The sequence below is a fragment of the Artemia franciscana genome, chromosome 8 (assembly GCF_032884065.1).
Source record: "Artemia franciscana chromosome 8, ASM3288406v1, whole genome shotgun sequence".
Classification (NCBI taxonomy): domain Eukaryota; kingdom Metazoa; phylum Arthropoda; class Branchiopoda; order Anostraca; family Artemiidae; genus Artemia; species Artemia franciscana.
Window position 1 is genome coordinate 19,973,152 of NC_088870.1, and position 22,043 is coordinate 19,995,194.

Here is a 22,043-nt window from a genome sequence, read left to right on the forward strand (position 1 = left end):
AAAAAAAACATTTTTTAATTAGAACCTGTTTTGAATTTAGAATTTCCGTTATTAATCCTCAGAAAATTATAAGAGATGCGGAGATTTAGGTTAAGCTGTCCGAGGAGATAATATGAACTTGTATCAGTATCAAAAGTAATTTGAATTATAAAAATTCTAGCTTCGTAGTCAGGATTTTTTGATTAGAAAAAATGTAGGGAATTTGCAAAATCAAAACTTCAGAGTAGAAAAAGTCACAGAAGAACTATTATCTCCCAAAAGCAAGTGTCAGTTTGAATTCTTAGAAAGTTAGGATTTTCCTAAACACGTTGAAAAAATTACCTTGTCTAAAAGAATATCCACCTCTAGGATGTCAAAAAAAAAATTTGACGTGTCTTGATAGCTTTGGGAATAATGTCTAAGTAAACAAGGCAATTCCGGATATAAGAAAGTTCGTGTCATCTTGGGCACTTTTTCATAATATTACTCGATTAAAATCTATGAGGCGTCCAACAGAAATTTTCAGAAAACATCCCAAAAAACTGGAGCTTGGCATCCAAGATGGAGTTTTCCAGAACTATTTCCAAGATCTTTAGAAGAAATATGGAATATTTTTCTTCAGTTTTCAGAGAGATGATTTAATGGTCTGCAGGATTACGACGTGAAACTCTTCTAAAAAAGTCTATTCTCCCAGCTAAGACAGTTTTGTCTTGAAACCATGTACAACATGAAGAAAAAATGATCTTGTTTTCCAGAAGATCACTAGAAATTTTAGAAACTTTAGTGAACTTTTCTATCGCGTTTCGTGCTTCCCGTACCAAAGATAAGTTTTACATTTGCATATCTTACCGCTTCAGAGCTACAGACCCATGATACAAAAGAAAGCAGTAGTGTTGCACCGCAACATATTTAGCTTACATAGAATACCGGTATCAAGCTTAGGCCAAGCATAAATCACTAAGAATGAAGAAAAGTAACCTAAAATGAATTGAAATTAATGAAGCATGAAATCAAATAGAAATTATCGCAAATCAGTGCGGGGTTGCCGTTCTTAGAAAGACGAAAATATCATTTGCCCTTTACTGAAAATTAGATAGCTTGATCAAACTGAAAATGAGTTTAGCCAAATAGTTTTTCTATGCATTTAATTTTGGAAAAAAGAGCAAAATTACAGAGCAAATTTAGAAATTACGACGAACAGAAATTAGCTTTTTTTAAATGATTAAACCTAAAACGAGCAGAAATTACGATAAACTAGAAAATAAAATCTAAAGTGGATAGAAATTACATAATAAAGCCAAAGTTAAAACAAACATGAATTACTGCCAATAAGAGTAGTTTAATTTTGCCGCCCTTCGCCTACTCCTCAAAGATAAGGTGTTATTTGTGCATTTCAGAGTTACTGAAAACTAAATTGGTTCACTGAAAAGTACATTCTGTTAAATGACTTTTTTTTATACATTCGAAAGGAATGAATTTAGAAGAAATGAAACACTGAAAAGAAAAAAAAAAACGAGAAAGTGAGAAAAGAAATGAATTTAACAGAAAGAACACATTCATAAAAACCAGGTTTTCATAGAACTGTGAGAAATTTGTCCACAAATAAGTATAGTGCTGCCATTCCTCGAACAGCACACAAGCTAGAATGTCATGTACTTTACTCCTAACTAAATAAATAAGGAATTGCCTATCCTTGTCGCAGAAACTGTTACGGCCTATACTACTACTGTGATTAAAGGCTTTTTTCCTATTTCAAAAGTTTTAGTTTTCGAGGGTAATAGCTATGTCTGTGGAAAAAATGAAGATATTAGACTATCTTCTAAATACCCAGTTGATTCGATCTATAGATTCGAAAGGAACATATTTTAAGAGGGCTAAATCAGTGATTGCATGCTAGAATACTAAAACTAGATTGATTGTTCGATATTTATTGCTATAAAAAAAAAGAATTCCGGGAAGTCAGAGCAGTATTTAATTGTTGCATTGTTACAATACAAAAATAAAACGTATATTTAATAAACAATAAAAACACATTTTCTTATATTAAAATATATAAAACATATATGAAAACTTTTAATATTTAAAAACGTATATCAAACATAAATTTTGCTTGCAGCGAACTCAGCAAACTGCAAGTGACACTATAGTTTTTAAGAGGTTACGAGACTAAACAATTTTTAACTTTAAATTTTTGATCCTTTCTTGTAAATAATGTCTGGAAATCTGGCCCCATCTCCATGGGGAAATCCCCCTCCCCAAAGAAATATCCTCTAGGTAATTCAATCCCTTTGAAAATTTACCCCGGACAGTTACCCTTAACATTTCCACGCGTAAAATTGAGACGGAAAAGAGAAAGCAAGACCTATAAAAAGAATTTTTTAGGAGTTCTGGGAAATTCCCCCAGTGTATAATTTTCCCTGACAAATTCACCCCCTGGAAACTTCCTCCTGAAAAAAACCCCAAGCAAAAAATTTGTCCCCCTCACCCGAAAATGTATACACTTTAAATACTATGCGTAAACAACGGGCGAATTTACGGTCCTTTCCCCTGGGGCTATGGGGAGGAGAGGTCATGTTATATACAAAGGCATAGTTATTGGACCTTTTAACTATGATGAGAAAAATGGCTATCTTAAAATTTGGATCGGACGATTCTGGGGAAAAAGAGGTGGGGGAGGAGCCTACTTGCCCTCCAATCATTTTAGTCACTTAAAAAGGGCACTAAAGCTTTTAATTTCCGTTCAAATGAGCCCTCTCATAACCTTTTAGGGCCACTGGGTCGACACGATTATCCCTGAGGAAAATAACAAATAAACATTCATCCATGATCTTTCTTCTGGCAAATATATAAAATTCCACATTTTTGCAGATAGGAGCTTGAAACCTCTACAATTGGGTTTTCTGATGTTTTGAATCTGGTGATGTAATTTCATTAAGATTCTATGACTTTTAGGGGGTGTTTTCCCTTTTTTGGAAGTCAGACAAATTTTCTCAGGCTAGTGGTCTTTAATGGGTAAAGCTAAACTTAACAAACTTAAATATTTGAATTCAGCATAATAAGACGATTCTTTTGATAAATCTATTGGTATCAAAAGTGTTGTTGCTAGAGTTTCAGTTTCTATTTAGCTGGGCTGCTCCTTACTTACAGTTTGTTACCGCAAACTGTTTGATTAATCGCAGTAAATAGGCCACAGTCTTAATCCAGGATCAAAATAATTCTGTCACAGAGTTTGACGGTTATTTCGTAGGCACAGAACTTATTCCAGAAGTTCTTTGTTTACATGTTGGCATGTAAATAATAACTTACAATTATCATAACGCCGCTCCAAACGTGGTAAGGGAGCATACTAATTCATAGTTGCATTTGCTCCTCTGCCACTATGATCAATGGGTCAGGGTGTCAATTATTTTTACTAGCTTTATTCATGTATGTTAGATAGACTGTGAAGCATAGGGTACTAATAAGGACCATTTTTAACTATAATTTTCAATGTATCTCTTCTCACAATTAGGACACTTGCTTTTTATGCTCTTTATATGAATATTGTCTACACAAAAGCATATGCCGAATTTATGAAAAAAATTTTATGCTCACAAATAGGCCTTGCTGAAACTTCTAGAGCTTTGAGAAGAGATTCGAATAAATATTAGAAAACTAAAAGGCGACACATTTCCCGAATCCGGGAATGAAACATAGTTGCATATGCTCCTCTGCAACTATGATCAATGGGTCACAGTTCCTGCAACACTTAACGGGGCCGGGGCTCTTGTTAATGTTCGTTTTAAGGTTGCTCTGCTCTTTGTGAACATTTTTTGATTTGTTAAAGCGAAGAGGTTAAAAAGTTTTTTTTATGATAAATATCTGAGCTATTATTTTGTCTCTGATTTTAATAAAGTGTTCTTTGTTAGGTTTCTTAAGGAGTGGGGGGGGGGAGGACCCCAAAGGATCACCGTGGAGTACGGGCGTGTATACATACTTTTGAAACTAAGTGATACGCGAAATTAAGTATATTACTCACATAAAAGTTTTACTCTAAAATGCTCTCATCTCTGTCAAATATTTTTTTCTTCTGAAATGCAGAAAAAAATGCAGACCAATATTTTTCTTTTAGTTTATACATTTATAGGAGAAATTTACCTTCAGTCTTGGACATTTAGGACTGATATATTGCATTTTCCTGTTTATTGGATTCTCAAGAGAATAAAGTATTCTCTGGGAACATTTCTTAAGTGTTACTTTCTTCCTTTTCAAAAGAAATCTGTTTTTCCTCCCATTCCCAGAATGAAACGAGAAAATGTAAAACACGAACCTTTTTGTTTCCGAGAGGAAGAAGAACGCTAAACGTAGGAATTTTAAGTTCACAAAACACAAAATGAAACAGAACGTATTTCTGGTTCTGTTTCGTAGGGGAATATTAAAACAGACGAAAAGCTTGAAAAGAACAATTGGTCTGGCCACTTAGAAGAAAAAGAATAATAATCACCCAAATATTTCGCGTGTATCCAGCCAGGCACAGGTTTGCCACCACGGACATTTCCCAACGTGCTACAATTGCCCAAATTTGCGTGCTACACAGGGATTTTTGGTGCTACACAGCGATTTTAGGTGCTACAATCAAAAAATTGACTGTAATATTGCTAAAATAGCACTCTCACGCAACAGGTGGCAACACTGAGCACGTGTTGCAATGCTACATATAAAAAATAGTGCTAAAGTAGAGCTTCTATGCAGCATGTAGCAACCCTGGCAAGGTGTCCTCAAGGGATTATTCACGACTAGCTGTTATTTAGCGGCAAAAAAGTCCCAACTGAAAATATCCAACGGAAAGCAAAACTGACTTATAATACCGGCATGTGACTATTATCACGAGTAAGGATTGGCAAAGCAAGGCATTTAAAAATTGACAACGCGGCCACATTCATAATCTATTTTTCACAATACACTAGTGTTAATAATAGCGTCTCTGTCATGATTTTCAAAGATATTCTTCATTTCTGTAGATTATTGAACAAAATCGGGACGATTTGAAATTAGTGCAACAATTTGAATTAAGAGTTGAAAACTACTAGCCAAAAACGCTCTCCACTAGCGGCCTGGATTTGCTTTCCAGGTTTAGCCGAGAAATCTTTCTAGAGGACTTGTAAAGAATATTAACCGCTTGAAAAAAAAAGGTTTTTTGAGGTGTTTCATATGTAATTGATTATAAAAATTCAGTTTTAACACATTTTAGTGTGGAGTCAGTCAAATGGGTTAAAAAAAAGCTAGTTAGTATGCAATACACCATTTTTTTGTCACTTTTTGATTTTAATCCTCATTTTTGGGGAATAGTTTAAAGATCTTACGAAGTTAAAAGTCAATCAAATTTTTTGTTACTGAAAAAAGAGAATGGTTTAGAAAGTAAGACGAGTTGATTTGGAACATCAGGAGGATCTGTTATGTCACGGTTTTACGGTTCAGAATCTTTAAGATAGTGGTTCTCGAAATTTTTAGTATTTCGAGTATGGTGGTTCCTTTAAGAATTGTTTGACGACTCGTGCCTTTCATTCATAATCCAGGATTAGGATAATTTGTGAAGTTAATGACGTCAACTTTGAGAAATTACGTGTATGTATATAGACTGCTAATACTGGTGATACTAATTTATCACAGCATAAATTCACCTGAGGTCAACAGGCCTGCGCATACTGCTCCTCCACCCGCTGTGTTCAAAGTCTCAGTCTTACCCCTCGTCCATGAAGATCGTACTTACTCTGAACCTTTTCCTATGATTTGTTTCACTCCTTCCAAGAACACGCTACTTTTTGTCCAGCCTCAACTGGTATGATTTAAACGTTTCTCTCATGGTGGGGTGAAAGTTTCATAGCCTATTCGGTTGCCCACTGGTTTTTATGGCACTTGGTATTAACCAAGTGACATATAGCAGTCGCCAATTCTGTCGGTCTGTCTGTCGGTCTGTCTGTCGGTCTGTCTGTCGGTCCCGGTTTTGCTACTTTAGGCACTTCCAGGTAAGCTAGGACGATGAAATTTGGCAAGCGTATCAGGGACCGGACCAGATTAAATTAGAAATAGTCGTTTTCCCGATTTGACCATCTGGGGGGAGTGGGGGCCCGGTTAATTCGCAAAAAATAGAAAAAATGAAGTATTTTGAACTTATCAGCGGGTATTTGGATCTTAATGAAATTTGATGTTTGGAATGATATTGTGTCTTAGAGCTCTTATTTTTAATCCCGACCGGATCTGATGACATTGGGGGGAGTTGGAGGGGGAAAAACCTAAAGTCCCGGTTTTGCTACTTTAGGCACTTCCAGGTAAGCTAGGACGATGAAATTTGGCAAGCGTATCAGGGACCGGACCAGATTAAATTAGAAATAGTCGTTTTCCCGATTTGACCATCTGGGGGGGGGGGGAGAAGGGGCCGGTTAATTCGGAAAAATAGAAAAAATGAAGTATTTTTAACTTATGAGCGGGTGATTGGATCTTAATGAAATTTGATGTTTGGAATGATATTGTGTCTCAGAGCTCTTATTTTAAATCCCGACTCGGTCTGATGACATTGGGGGGAGTTGGAGTGGAAAACACTTAGAGTAGAGGGATCGGGATGAAACTTGATGGGAAAAATAAGCGCAAGTCCCAGATACATGATTGACATAATCGGAACTAATTTGCTCTCTTTGGGGTAGTTGGGAGGGGGGAGTAAGTCTTAAAAATTAGAAAAATGAGGTATTTTCAACTTACAAACGGGTGATCGGATCTCAATGAAATTTGATGTTTAGAAGGATATCGTGTCTTAGAGCTCTTATTTTAAATCCCGACCGGATCTGGTGATGGGGCCGGGGAGTTGGGAGGGGGAAACCTAAAACTTGGAAAACACTTAGAGTGGAGGGATCGGGATGAAACATGGTGGGAAAAATAAACACAAGTCATAGATAGATGATTGACATAAACGGAACGGATCCGCTCTCTTTTGGGTAGTTGGGGGGGGGGGGTTAATTCTGAAAAATTAGAAAAAATGAGGTATTTTTAACTTACGAATGGGTGATTGGATCTCCATGAAATTTGATTTTTAGAAGGATATCGTGGCTCAAAGCTCTTATTTTAAATCCTGACCGGATCTGGTGACATTGGGGGAAGTTTGGGGTGGGGAGACCTAAAATGATGGGAAACCCTTAGATTGGAAGGATTGGGATGAAACTTGGTTGGAAAAATAAGCAAAAGTCTTGCATACGTAATTTACATAATTGGAACGGATCCGCTCAATTGCGGGGGGGGGGGGTAATTCTGAAAAATAAGAAAAATAACGTATTTTTAACTTACGAAGGAGTGATCGGATCTTCATGAAACTTCATATTTAGAAGGACCTCGTAACTCTGATATCTTATTTTAAATCTCAACCGGATCAAACGTAATTGGGGGGGGGGGCAGTTGGGGGGACCGGAAATCTTAGAAAATACTTAAAGCGGTGAGATCAGGATGAAACTGGATGGGAAGAATAGAAACCTGTCTAAGATACATGACTGACATAACTGGACCGGATCTGCTCTCTTTGGTGGAATTGGGAGGGGGGAGGTAATTTTGAAAATCGAGGTATTTGTAACTTACGAAAGGGTGACCAGATCTTAATGAAATTTGATATTTAGAAGGATCTTGTGCTATAAAGTTTAACTTTAGGTTCTGACCTTCTCACAAGTGCCAAATGAGCTCTTGGCTCTTGGCTCTTCCGACCTCGTCCAAATGAGCTCTTGGCTCTTCCGACCTCGTACCATATGAGCTCTCGGCTCTTCCGACCTCGTCACAAGTGCCATATGAGCTCTTAGCTCTTGTTCAATTCCACTTTCATTTGGGACGCTAACACGGGTCTTTGTGTCACTTATCTCACGGGTCTGGTGTGACTCTGCAACCTTTACTGCCTGGGGTGTGAAGGCAGTGGTTTTTTGAGGCCTGAGCCTCAAAACTGTTGGGTCTGCCCAGCCATAAATAGCAAGTATGGTAGGGAAAGTGGATAGGGAGTCATGTATTGGATTCATTTTTTTTTATTTTATTTGGCTGTTATTTGTCAGTCAAAGCATTAAAGAAAGAAAGCAGGTGAATTACCGACGAATTTAGATTAATCTGAGTGAAGGCGGGCACTTTCCTGTGACGTGTTTGATCAGGCGGAAGCTTAAGATACCAAGAACAGTAAAACGAAGTCTTATTGTTTAAATCGGTTAAACAATAATAATAATAATAATTTATTTATCACCCACTTCACAAAACAGAGGTTAAGTGGAGTAAAAGACAAAAGAAAAACAGCAAAAGTAATACAAAAGAAACATATTTAATCACATACAGAAAAAAGACGGATAAGGCGATGAAAACATCCTAGCCTATAAAGCGCTTCAATAGCTAGCTTCGCAGATAATTTTTCGAAAGCACCATTAATATCTGTTGCACAATACTTTTTAACCAGTTTTGTATTCCGGTAAGAACGAGGTAGATATAAAAGAAATTTGCAGTACCGATAATAATGTATGCGAATACGTTTTAGATCACCAGTCAACAGAAGTGGCCTAATACCAGAACAGAAGAGCACAGAATGATCACAAAAATTTTGAGTAAAGCCGAGTTAGTGCTCTTCTCCTATAGTGTCCACGATTTGCTACAATCTTAGAGTAACCAAGCCTCAGCTTAGCACTAATATCTTTGACAGCACGAGACCGGAGAGCATTCATAGAATCGCATACTGTTATACCAAACCAACGAAACGATTTAACACGAGGAATACTAAAACCATCGCAGTATAATGATTCTGAACAATTATTACCGTTGAAAACAAGAAACTCGCACTTGTCAATATTTAGGTACAGGCCGATATCACGGAAAGCAGAAGTAACTGACTTCACTGAACGGGCAAGACCAGACTCAGTTTGACTAATCAGAAGAAGGTCATCCGCATAAGCCAGATATGAGATATCAGATGGTTCTAGTATGCGCGTAGTCGATATTTTTGATAATACATATTCAATACAAGCATTAAAAATATACGGCGAAAGAAGTCCCCCTTGTCTTACACCGCAACGAACAGGGATATGACCAAAATAAGAATTATCTAATGATACACAACGACATTGTAATATTTTATAAATTAGGAGAAATGGGTTATTATGTTTTCACGAAAAGGACCTCTATATGTAGTTATGTAGGTTTCGGTAATAGAGGGTGCAATGCAGAAACCAAGCAACCAAGCAATGTAGAAGGTGTAGCGCTCCTTTGAAGATTGGGTTGTCTTTGGGAATCAGCAAACTGCTAAATTTTGAGTTATTAAGAGTCAAGTGTAACTATTTAATATTGCTTAATTAACTTCATGTCTTGACATGGCAACATTGTTGAAAATCTGGCATTTCCTTGGTGCTTTAGCTAGACTACGTATAGCGCTTTTAATATTGATATGATACTTTAAGTAACCCTCAGATGTTCACGTTGTCAGTAATAATAATAACAATGATCAAGAAAATGATGGGTTATTGTGTGTACAGTGGGACCGACATGAGAGTAAGATAAGTATGCAGCACTAGGCCCTAAAGTCTAAATCCAGTGATGCTGATCTCCGTTTCATGAAACTTCAGCCAAGAAGTGTAATAGGGGACTGGGAGATAGCCATCTTGTGCTTTGGCACGCCCGTCCTGTGTGCCTTCTAGATTTCTTCATCTGCCCAATCAGAGCCTGGTCAACTCTGGCGGAGCTTACAGAATCACGGCACTGATCTTCGTTTCAAACGAATAATCAGCGACACCCAGAATCAAACCCCTGTCCTCACAGAGCAAAGGAAAAATTATTTGTGATGACTATTGAGTCATTTCAGTTAGTATACCCTATTCTTTTTTTTTAGTTTCTATGCCTGAAGAATATCAGATATTTTATCAACTGCTGTAGAGCGTTCTACGATATAAAAGAAGCCGACTTGTTTGAGCCGCTAATGCTCTATGATTACACCGACTTTGGCAAAGTTCTACAAACTCTGTCGAAGCTTTCACATTCTGCAAGATTTACAAAGAAACAAATTCGGTAAGTAAAACCGAGACTAAACCAATTTTTTTTTTATTTATATCTAAGTACTTATTCAGTGTCTATCCAGAGGTAAATCCTCAGAAACATTTTTTTTTATGACAGGTAGAAAAAAAGCTTTTACTTCCTGCCTTAGTTGTAGGCTACTATTAAGCAAAACGAAAAAGTTTAAATGGAGAATTGTCGCAGTCTATGGATGCTGACTGTTGTAGATTGGGTCAAGAAAAATGTGAAAAAAGCAGGAGCAGTACTCCTACCTTTGACAGTTCATTACTGCACCAAGTCCCCTCAGGTCAACACAGTTGTGAACATTCCTAATCCAGACTAGATTTTTCGCAGCTTTGTGCTTTAATCTCTTCATAGGAGCTTCTACTTCCTGCTAATCTTTACATATAGCCTTCTTCTACCCTGTTTGAGAACATCCTGCTTTTAGTTAGGCCCCATCTAGACTATGAAAAAGCACGATTGTTTACAATATAGCTGTCGTAAAACGTGATCTAACCATTTTGGTCATTCTTTTATTATAGCCTTAGAAAGTGGAACGAACTGCAGTATTTCCATAGTTTAGTGGTCATTCAATCCAACACGTGAAACTCGTAAAAACGAGCATAACAAAAATAACAAACAAAAGAAGTTGATCTATAACAATAGAAATAACAAACATAATAAAAGAAGTTGAATTTTGGCCATTATGAAATCTTGACCTGTTTTTACAAAATGGTAATGTAAAATAAAATGCACAATGAGCTATGCATATTGCAACACATTCATTATAGAAGAATCCCAGAAATGAATAATGTTCGTAAATTATAGAAGAATGATAGAAGAATAATAATATAGAAGTCATTATAGAAGAGTTCGTGAAAACGAGCACCCAAAATTATCATTAGATGACTCCTCTGGATAACTGCTCGTATATCTTCTTTAAGCTTTCCAAGTGCCCACTTTTCGGGTCTTGCTTACTGACCGTAGCTGTCGCTGCCTTGTCTTTTAGCATCCTAACCTTACTTAGTTTTAAAGCATGTCTTTCTAATATTCCAAACTTTTTAATGTGTTTGCTATTCTGTTTTTTATGTCTTCACTGCATCTGCTATCCTTACTATTTAAGTGAGGAAGCTTTCCTCTCGGTTCGTTATCGATACCTATTTGTCCTCATTCCTTCCTAAATCAATTACTATATCTTCTTAAGAATAAGTTAAAACCTATTCTGGCACCCTGATTTGAAAAGGTAAATATGTTATTGATAGCAGACTCGTTCACGGTCAACTCACCAAGTGGACACAGGATTTGTCAAGCCTGTCTGCATTGCTGAAATTTTTTAGGCTCTTGGACGCTTCAGGCTCTTTGTCAAGTCTATCTGCATAGGTGAAGTGTCGTAGGCTCTTCAGGTTCTTTTAAGGACTCTTTGGGCTCTTTGCCTAGCCTATCTCCATAGCTGAAGTTTTATAGGACCTTTATAGGCTCTTCGTCATGCCTATCTGCATAACTGAAGATACGTAGGCTCTTCACGCTCGTTTGAGGGTGTCTTCGATCATTGGCGAGGATAAATGTCACATCATTGACATATATACCTTTGGAAGGTATTTACCTTGGAAGGCATGCTACCCCTGGAGAGTTTTTGTCCGTTGAATTATCTGCTAAAATCTAGAACGATTATTTGCCAGAGTTTTGGTACGTCATAAAGTAACTTAATGATAAAAGAAGTCATTCGTGAGGATTTTTATCAATGGCGCTTTAATGTTAAGTCTGAAAAAACTTGCCATCGGAGATCAGTAACAGAGTACTTTTGAATTGAGATCAAGGCTGTACCCAAGAGGGGAGGGTGGCTAGGGGGTTTGACTCCCCCCCTGTGATGTTTGTCCAACTCGTAAAAACGTAACAAAATAAATATAAACCAATTTTTATCTACTTTGTTAAAGCTGTATGTAACCCCCTCCCCCGAAAAAAACATCCTGGATACGACCCTGATTAAGATGCTGTTTGTGTAAGTTCTATCGAGGAATTGTTTTAGTAATTGATGGTGCTTGAAAGCTTGCAAGAAAGTTGTAGAAAGACCTTAACACGAGAATTCCTGCATATTGTTAACAGTCCATTCGTTATTAATTACCTTAGCAACCATTTTAGAATTAATGGACTAGCTCCCGCCCCTTATAATTATTTTGCAGAACTGTCACCAAGTTTCCAAATAAATTCTTTAGAATCAATTACTTAAAGGGTCCTATTTAACCTATTTCTCATTGCCAAACTTTGCAAAGAAACTTGACGACTATGAAATTTGAACTTTATGAATAAGTAAGATGCCTCAGCCTAGGTGTGGGTTTGACTACTTGCAAACTGATATAAAACAGTTCTAAAAATTTGGCCTGACAGTTATGGCAGCACTTGGTAATTTAAAGCTCCAAGGAATTCTGTCCCAGGGAAAATACTGATTGGAGGAAGTGTTGTAGCTTGTAGATAAATTATGTAAGTGTTCAAGCATAGAGTTTTCAAATCAATCTATATATATAAAAATAAGTTGTCTGTGTGTGGATCTGTGGATCTGTGGATCAGGTGACGTCATGTTTGTTCGCATATGACGTCTGAATTATTTCACACTAATACAAAAGAAGAAAAAAACTAAAAAAGGTAAAAACTACAAAAAAAACTAAAAAGAAAAAAAAACTAAAAAAGCTAAAAAACTAAAAAAAACTAAAAAAAGGTAAAAATCTAATAACTAAAAAAAAACTGAAAACAATAAAAAAAGGCAAAAACTACAAAAAAAATAAAAACTAATAAAAAAACTAAAAAAGCTAAAAAACTAAAAAAACTAAAAAAAACTAAAAAAAGGTAAAAAACTAAAAAAAACTAAAAACTAAAAAAGAAAAAAACTAAAAAAAAAAGAAAAAACTGAAAAATAAAAGAGAAAAAGAAAACTAAAAAAATATGAATAGCCTAAATATATATAAAAATAAGTTGTTTGTGGGTTATGTCTGTCTGTCTGTCTGTCGAGTGACGTCGTGTTTGTCCGCATATGACGTCTGAATTATTTCACACTAATACAAAAGAAGAAAAAAAACTAAAAAAGGTAAAAACTACAAAAAAAACTAAAAAGAAAAAAAACTAAAAAAGCTAAAAAACTAAAAAAAACTAAAAAAAGGTAAAAAACTAAAAACTAAAAAAAACTGAAAAAACTAAAAAAAGGCAAAAACTAAAAAAAAACTAAAAACTAATAAAAAAACTAAAAAAGCTAAAAAACTAAAAAAACTAAAAAAACTAAAAAAAGGTAAAAAACAAAAAAAAAACTAAAAACTAAAAAAGAAAAAACTAAAAAAAAGGAAAAAACTGAAAAATAAGAGAAAAAGAAAACTAAAAAAATATTAATAAATATAAAAAATATAAATATAAATATAATATAAATTAGCAATCAACAAAGCACCGAGACACAAATGACGACCGGGACACAGGGAGTATAAATGACGACCAGGACATAAGTAAAAAAAAAAACTAAAAAAACTAAAAAAATGGTAAAAACTACAAAAAAACTAAAAACTAATAAAAAAACTAAAAAATCTAAAAATCTAAATAAACTAAAAAAGAAAAAAAAGAAAAAAGGAAAAAAAATAAAGGAGAAAAACAAAACTAAAAAACGAATGTATATACAGACCGGGACACCGGGATACAAATGACGACCGGGACACAGGGAATATAAATGACGACCGGGACACAGGGACACAACTACAATGGGGACGCCGGGGGGCACAGGGGGATATAAATGACGACCGGGACACAAGGAATATAAATGACGCCCGGGACACTCAAAGAGAAATCACAGACTGGAACACCGGGACACAAATGACGACCGGGACACAGGGAATATAAATGACGACCGGGACACAGGGACATAACTACAAAGGGGACGCCGGGGTGCACAGGGGGATATATAAATGACGATGGCGACTCAGGGAATGGTCGATTAGCAATCACCATCAACAAAGCTCAAGGGCAATCATTAGAATCATGAGGTATAGATCTGAATACGGATTGTTTTCCCATGGACCATTATATGTTGCATGTTCAAGAGTCGGTAAACCTGACAATCTATTTATATGCACAGACAATGGGACAGCAAAGAATGTTGTATATTCGCAAGTTTTACGTAGTTAAAAACATATATATATATATATATATATATATATATATATATATATATATATATATATATTTATATCTATCTATATTCACAGGTGGGACATAGGGACACAACTACAATGGCGCGTAACTAATATGGCGCGTAACGACTTACGCGCGCGGGGGGGCTTGGGGGGGGGGGCGCGAAGCGCCCCCACCAACTAGGTGTTGGGGTGGCGCGAAGCGCCACCCCAACAGCTAGTATTCTATAAAAATTAGTTGTTACCTGGAAGTACGTTCCCAACATGCTTATATTTTATTTCATTTTAGTTGCTTATTTTTTTTCTCTTTTTGTTTCGTTTCCTTTGTCTAGCTTTGCAACACAAATACAGCAACACAAGCAAAAAGCATCAATGGTCTGTGTGTTGTTATATACAATTGTTATTGTCTTTTTTTGAACACTTCTTTTTAAATGTTTTTAAGTGTTTATCTTTAAACATTTGAATGTTTATCTCATTATTTTAATTGAAATGTTTATTATTTTAATTAAATGTTTATTTTAATGTTTATCTTATTCTTTTTAAATGTTTTATCAGGTTTAAGTACGAGGTATAGTAAATTAAAGAACACGTCTACCTTTTCTATTTCAAATATTGAGAAAAATATCAGTTATTATATGCTCAAGCACAGTCGGAGGATGGATATGCAAAGAAAATTTAGGATGCCACGCCCGGGGAGAAGACGAATATCTTTAGGTAGAGGATTCATCATTAGAGAACCTTGTGGACTTGTGCTAATTAATAAATTAAAACCTGTTAGATATTTGTGTTTGATAATCAATTCTAGGGTATTTTTGTTTTATATATATGGATAAACTTGAAATTGCAGCACAGAAGTGCTTTAAAACTAGAAACACTGAAATTCATATAATGACTATTCATGATAATGACTAATTCATATAATCATATAATGACTAATTCATGATAATCAATTCTAGGGTATTTTTGTTTTATATGTATGGACAAACTTGAAATTGCAGCACAGAAGTGCTTTAAAACTAGAAACACTGAAATTCATATAATGACTATTCATGATAATGACTAATTCATATAATCATATAATGACTAATTCATGATAATCAATTCTAGGGTATTTTTGTTTTATATATATGGATAAACTTGAAATTGCAGCACAGAAGTGCTTTAAAACTAGAAACACTGAAATTCATATAATGACTATTCATGATAATGACTAATTCATATAATCATATAATGACTAATTCATGATAATCAATTCTAGGGTATTTTTGTTTTATATATATGGATAAACTTGAAATTGCAGCACAGAAGTGCTTTAAAACTAGAAACACAGAAATTCATATAATGACTATTCATGATAATGACTAATTCATATAATCATATAATGACTAATTCATGACAATCAATTCTAGGGTATTTTTGTTTTATATGTATGGACAAACTTGAAATTGCAGCACAGAAGTGCTTTAAAACTAGAAACACTGAAATTCATTTAATGACTATTCATGATAATGACTAATTCATATAATCATATAATGACTAATTCATGATAATCAATTCTAGGGTATTTTTGTTTTATATATATGGATAAACTTGAAATTGCAGCACAGAAGTGCTTTAAAACTAGAAACACTGAAATTCATATAATGACTATTCATGATAATGACTAATTCATATAATCATATAATGACTAATTCATGATAATCAATTCTAGGGTATTTTTGTTTTATATATATGGATAAACTTGAAATTGCAGCACAGAAGTGCTTTAAAACTAGAAACACTGAAATTCATATAATGACTATTCATGATAATGACTAATTCATATAATCATATAATGACTAATTCATGATAATCAATTCTAGGGTATTTTTGTTTTATATATATGGATAGACTTGAAATTGCAGCACAGAAGTGCTTTAAAACTAGAAACACTGAAATTCATATAATGACTATTCATGATAATGACTAATTCATATAATCATATAATGACTAATTCATGATAATCAATTCTAGGGTATTTTTGTTTTATATATATGGATAAACTTGAAATTGCAGCACAGAAGTGCTTTAAAACTAGAAACACTGAAATTCATATAATAACTATTCATGATAATGACTAATTCATATAATCATATAATGACTAATTCATGATAATCAATTCTAGGGTATTTTTGTTTTATATATATGGACAAACTTGAAATTGCAGCACAGAAGTGCTTTAAAACTAGAAACACTGAAATTCATATAATGACTATTCATGATAATGACTAATTCATATAATCATATAATGACTAATTCATGATAATCAATTCTAGGGTATTTTTGTTTTATATATATGGATAAACTTGAAATTGCAGCACAGAAGTGCTTTAAAACTAGAAACACTGAAATTCATATAATGACTATTCATGATAATGACTAATTCATATAATCATATAATGACTAATTCATGATAATCAATTCTAGGGTATTTTTGTTTTATATGTATGGATAAACTTGAAATTGCAGCACAGAAGTGCTTTAAAACTAGAAACACTGAAATTCATATAATGACTATTCATGATAATGACTAATTCATATAATCATATAATGACTAATTCATGATAATCAATTCTAGGGTATTTTTGTTTTATATATATGGATAAACTTGAAATTGCAGCACAGAAGTGCTTTAAAACTAGAAACACTGAAATTCATATAATGACTAGAAAGATAATAATAATTCCTCGGAATTAGAGGTATGAAAGTAACATGCTTAAGCATTTTGGTTAACAGTATATTAACAACTTTTAATGGCTTCTTTATATTGTAGGGGATTTCCAGCAAATCAAAATCATAGTAATGTGGAAGAAGAAAGCATATATCGTCACTTGGAAGATTTTGCGGGGTGAGTTACTTAATTGTGAAATAATAATCTTTACAGAATAATACTTTTTACGTTTTTCAACTTTAATTTGAAAATTTCAGAAGCGTTAATATCACACCGGGAACAGCGTCCTCCTGCTAGAGGAAAGGAGCTAAAGTCACCCCTGCAGCGTACACTCGCGTGTATAGAAGAGTGGAGCTGCTAATCAAGTGAGGGAAGAATTGACTAAGTGGCTGGCCACTTTGCTTTTATTATTTCTTCACAAGGAAATTTTGTATAAATAATAGTTGTTACTTATAAAAAATATCCTTATGAAGAAATGATATCAAGTATGCAGTTCACAGCACGAAAAAAATGTTTTTATTTCTGTACAGAAGAAAGCTGAACAGTGATCTCAGCTGAAACGTTTATAGTCGTTTTTGGTTGTAATATTGCTCCTCCCTTTTATAAAAATTGTTGTTTCTTTTTAAGTACGAACAATGGGCATTGATATAAGACAGATATATACTGGTATATATTCAGGCACTACTTACTTGTACTTGGATCAGGACACAATCTATATAGCTCTCCCTGGCGACAGGATCTGGTAGACTGTTGAATTCCATAAGTTAAGGTCTTGGATTATAAGGCGATAATTTCGAGCCATTAAGGGTCTTGTATATTCAAGTATTAGAATTATAGGAAATGTAACAAAAATGCTACCGTAGAGGGGCTACAGCAAGTGCATATTTTTAGGGGCCATACCATTTGTGATATCTACTAATATACTTATACGTATATATCCCATCATTTTAGAACTCTCTTTCCCCTCTCCATTGCGGATTTTGGACTGTATACATTTTTGGGAATTTAGGATCCCTTTTTACCCTCACAAATCTAAAAGAAATAGAATGTAGAAGAACCATAGTTTCTTTTATTTTTATTATGGTTCAAACCACCACTCTCTTACATGGACTATATTTATTCAAAATTATTTTGAGGTTCAAACACACAAATACCATGAAGAACCTTTACCACTTTCTAGCTATAAGCAAAAATCGGCGAACTAAATAATATATTTATTTAAATATTCACTATAATATATATATATATATATATATATATATATATATATATATATATATATATATATATATATATATATATGAATATTTATTTGTTTATTGCTAATAAAGTATATATTTTAATGATGATAAAAACTCAGTGTAGAATGTCAAATTGTCAAGGTTGTGCACAATAGCCGTATCTGACGTTTTCACTTCTGTGACATTATCACAGAAGTGTGAAAATATCAATATTGTGCCCCATCAGAGCTTCAGTACTACTTGTACTTGGAGCAGGTGTGTTCCGCCTCACCTTGCCTCTGAAATTCAGATGTTCCATGGAATTAGCTGGAACATCTGAATCCTACGAGAACCAGATGTTATGCAACATTTTTGCATCATCCCCCTTGTATCCCTGGCCATGGAGCCTTTCGAGGGGGGAATAAGTGTATTGTAATTCTTCTTTTTCTTCTGCTTCTTCTTCTTCTTCTTCTACATAGTGACGATATTCATTGCTAGACATGGGGAATACTCTGAGTGTCAATGAATAACGTTGGGGCTTTTTCCATCAGAATGTTTTTGCAGACTTTCCAAGTTACAAATTCGTTAGCTTTTTTTAATATTCGGTTAATGCTCTTTTCCTCAAGGAAGTTCAAGGGAAAGGAAGACCAACCCTTGCCGTCATCTCTGACTATTCCTATCTTCTTGTAACTAGCACTAATAAAATTCCCTGCCTTTGAATATGATATACGAATTCTAACGCGACATCAAATTAGGCTGAACAACTTCTGAAGCTTCTATTGAAAATCCATCTCTTTCTCGAAATGATTGGATTTCTCCAAAGACTTTATTTAACAACATTTTGAGGGAGATACTATATACTGCGGGGAAAATGATAAGACTGGGGCTTATTTTGGTTCCGGGAAAAAAAGGTTTCCTGGTAAAATATTCAATTTCGTCTATGTTTTTTTTTTCATTTTACTCTCTACCGCTGAACTGCTTGTGGCGCTGATGTTATAGGTGTTTTGACTTTTTGGTTCAACTGGGTATCTCGCCATCTTAGGATTTTTCCTAAGAGGAAAGTATTAAAACGTAAAAAAACATGTTTTAGGCTATTGGTTTTCTTAAAAAGATGAGATGTTTTTGATTAATATTGGGAAGGATTCCCCTCCTCTATCCCCCTTGTGTTTGTATGTGATACGACGTAAATAATTTTGCTTCAGTGTTGGTTGCGTATCTTAATCAGTGTCTAAATCCATTTTGAAGTGCCGAAGATCTGATTTTTCTTCAATTTTCTTTTTTTTTCAGCTTACATGCTAATAAAAGTGTTTTTTTTTTCACTTTTTATACTTTCAGATCTTTCCCCTCCTTGAATAATCTTTTGGCCCCCTCTCCCTAAAGTTGGGACTGCTCACTTTGGGAAATTTTACGTACTGGGCACCAGTTATTTTAAACTTAACTCGCGGCTTTTGTTAGCTCATAAGGTTTATGTTCGCTGTGAAGATATCAAAAATATTTATATTTTTGTACTCATTATTCTCAGATCTGTTTATTCACCGAGTCAGAATTGTTATAATACTTTAACTTATCTTTGAAGAGAGGTCTAACTTTGCTAAAAAAAAGAAAAGGAAAATTGTCCTTTTTCAACGATTCTGAATCAATTAAATCTTTAATCTTCTTGATTAAATATAGATTAAATTTAATCTAGATTAAATATTTAATCTTCAAAACTTTGTACAACAAATGTTTTGTTGTATCTCTGTCCAATCTTTTGGGGAAAACTATCATTGTCATTTGGGTGAATTGGTTTATTAGATAGGATATAAAGATAAGTCAGTTAGTCTATGTACAAAATAGCTAATATATATATGTTATTTTTATTAGAATGTTAGTCATATATTTGACAAGTTGTTTTTAAAATTCAATTAAGAAAAATGTTTTTTTATGTGTATAATCTAGTTTTAAAGTTAGGTTGAGCAATATAAGAGAATTATTAATCAGTTCATGCTTAATATAAATTTTGGTTTAAAATATAAATAAAATTGCCATATTGGAATAATAAAGTTTTTTATCTATCAGTACGCCCCTTGGGTCCTGCTTTCGTGATCAAGGCTTCAACTATTCGGTTTGATTGATGTTGCAGCAACTCGAAGCGAACTAAGTAGATGACTGTCGGTGATTCGTGTTCTCGCAGCACATTTCATATGTTTCATTCTGAAACACTTTTTCGTATATGTATATGCTACGAAAAAGTGACGCCAAACGAGGTCGAAATGGTTATCTAATAATGCTTGGGTATATTTCTCTGGAAAGTAGTTGCGGTAAAATCTGGGTTGCAGCGGCAGCTAGCAACCTAGTAAGAGCCCTTAATAAAAACTACAATACCCTATAACTCCTAAAATAAGAGTTAGATTAAAACAAAAAAGTACACTATCAGAATAGACTTGTCCGAAACCCCTTCTCTTGGCTTTAAGTACAAGGAAAATGTATTGGCTTGAAAATAAAAAAAGTGGCTAAAACCACGATATTCTGCATATACGGCATCTTTTTTTCTTTCTCCTCTGATAGCATGGCACTGGAACATCGTAGAGAGCTGTTTAATGGCTTATTTTAAAGAAAATTCATGAAATCTAAGACCTTTTGTAATAAAAAATTTAAATATGTCAAATCACCGAAACTTACCGATATAACATACTGCACAGAGAACATAAGCCTTTAGAACTTTGTGGGTATGAATCTGAAGTATTTAAGCATTTCTCTGTAGGATCTGAAGATTTTCATCCAAATTATTGAGTTTTTTTTTTGAAGTGAACACATTAGGTTTGTTTGTATTTATATTCCGCCTAGTTTTTTCGAAAAAAAAAATACAAGGGCTAAAATTGCTGCTAAATATTTTCTTTTTCGAAACTAGCACTGTCGTAAATACACTGCCTTCGAATATGAAATACGAATTTCGACGCTCTCGAAAATCTGGTGAAACTGCTTTTGGGACCTCGGTTGAAAACCTTTCTCTCATTCAAAATGATTATGCGTCTGATTGGGATGAATCTGAAGAAGAAATATACGAAAAACTGTGCTATGTCACATTTAGAATAAAAAGTGAGGTAATATTCATAAAGTCTTTGGTTTTTCTGCCCGTTATTCTTGAAATCCCAGATGCATGAAAACAAGTCAGTAGTAGCTCATTGGTCAAAACGTGACATTTGAAGCAATGAGCAAGAGCGTAGCCAAGATTTGGATTTTAAGAAGGGGTTCCATATCAAAGCCCTGTTCACACGTGTGCTATTCCCGACACCAATATCTAGCCACTATTACTTTGGACCAATCAGGCATGCTTATGAAAGAGGAAGCGCATTATGATTGGTCGAAAATGATTATGCTAAGGCATATATGTCCGGATAAGCACACATGTGATTTGGACTTAAGGGAATGTGTGGAAAATTGTCACTCGAAATCAAAACATGTTTAGTTTCCCAAGGATGCAAGGATCACATATTTAAAATACCCCATATAAAACCCAATAAATTTCTATTTGGAGAAAAAGGGCAAAACATTTTTTTCCAATTCTCACAAAAAGGCTTATGCTAGGTCTCTTTTTCTCTTTATAATACCTACAGTTTAACAAGCTTTTTGGCTGGCATCAAAATAAATTCATATTATTCTGCTATAAGCCTTAATTTTTACACATCGTTTTTTTATTTAAATACTTGGAACAAAAAGCCTTTCTGCGAAAAACTCAAAATCGTAATGTCCCTTTTCCGTTCAGTTACGAAGTGTGGGATAGGTCCCCCAGCCCTCAAAAAGCGAAGGGGAAAAAGTTATATATGAAACAAAATTATCCTTTTAATGTAAACTGTTTAGAGACGGAGAAACGACTGAGACAAAGAAAAATGAATGACCGTTCAAAAATTGGATTTGACTAGAATAAAATGTAAAAATAAAGTGTCATCAGGTATATAAGTTAAA

The 22,043-nt window shown here is 34.3% G+C and overlaps 1 protein-coding gene across 5 annotated transcripts in view; it reads left to right on the plus strand.

The window, feature by feature from the left end:
- Positions 1-22,043, plus strand: part of LOC136030108 (protein vav-like) — a gene marked incomplete at its 3' end in the record, with an annotated part of 142,489 nt that overhangs the window by 11,211 nt on the left and 109,235 nt on the right. For 4 of the 5 annotated variants that reach the window (XM_065708782.1, XM_065708783.1, XM_065708785.1 and 1 more), the window contains 3 exon segments: positions 9,845-10,020; positions 16,981-17,055; positions 20,989-21,181. In XM_065708782.1, coding sequence (XP_065564854.1) covers positions 9,845-10,020; positions 16,981-17,055; positions 20,989-21,181 — 444 coding nt within the window. 5 annotated transcript variants of the gene reach the window in all.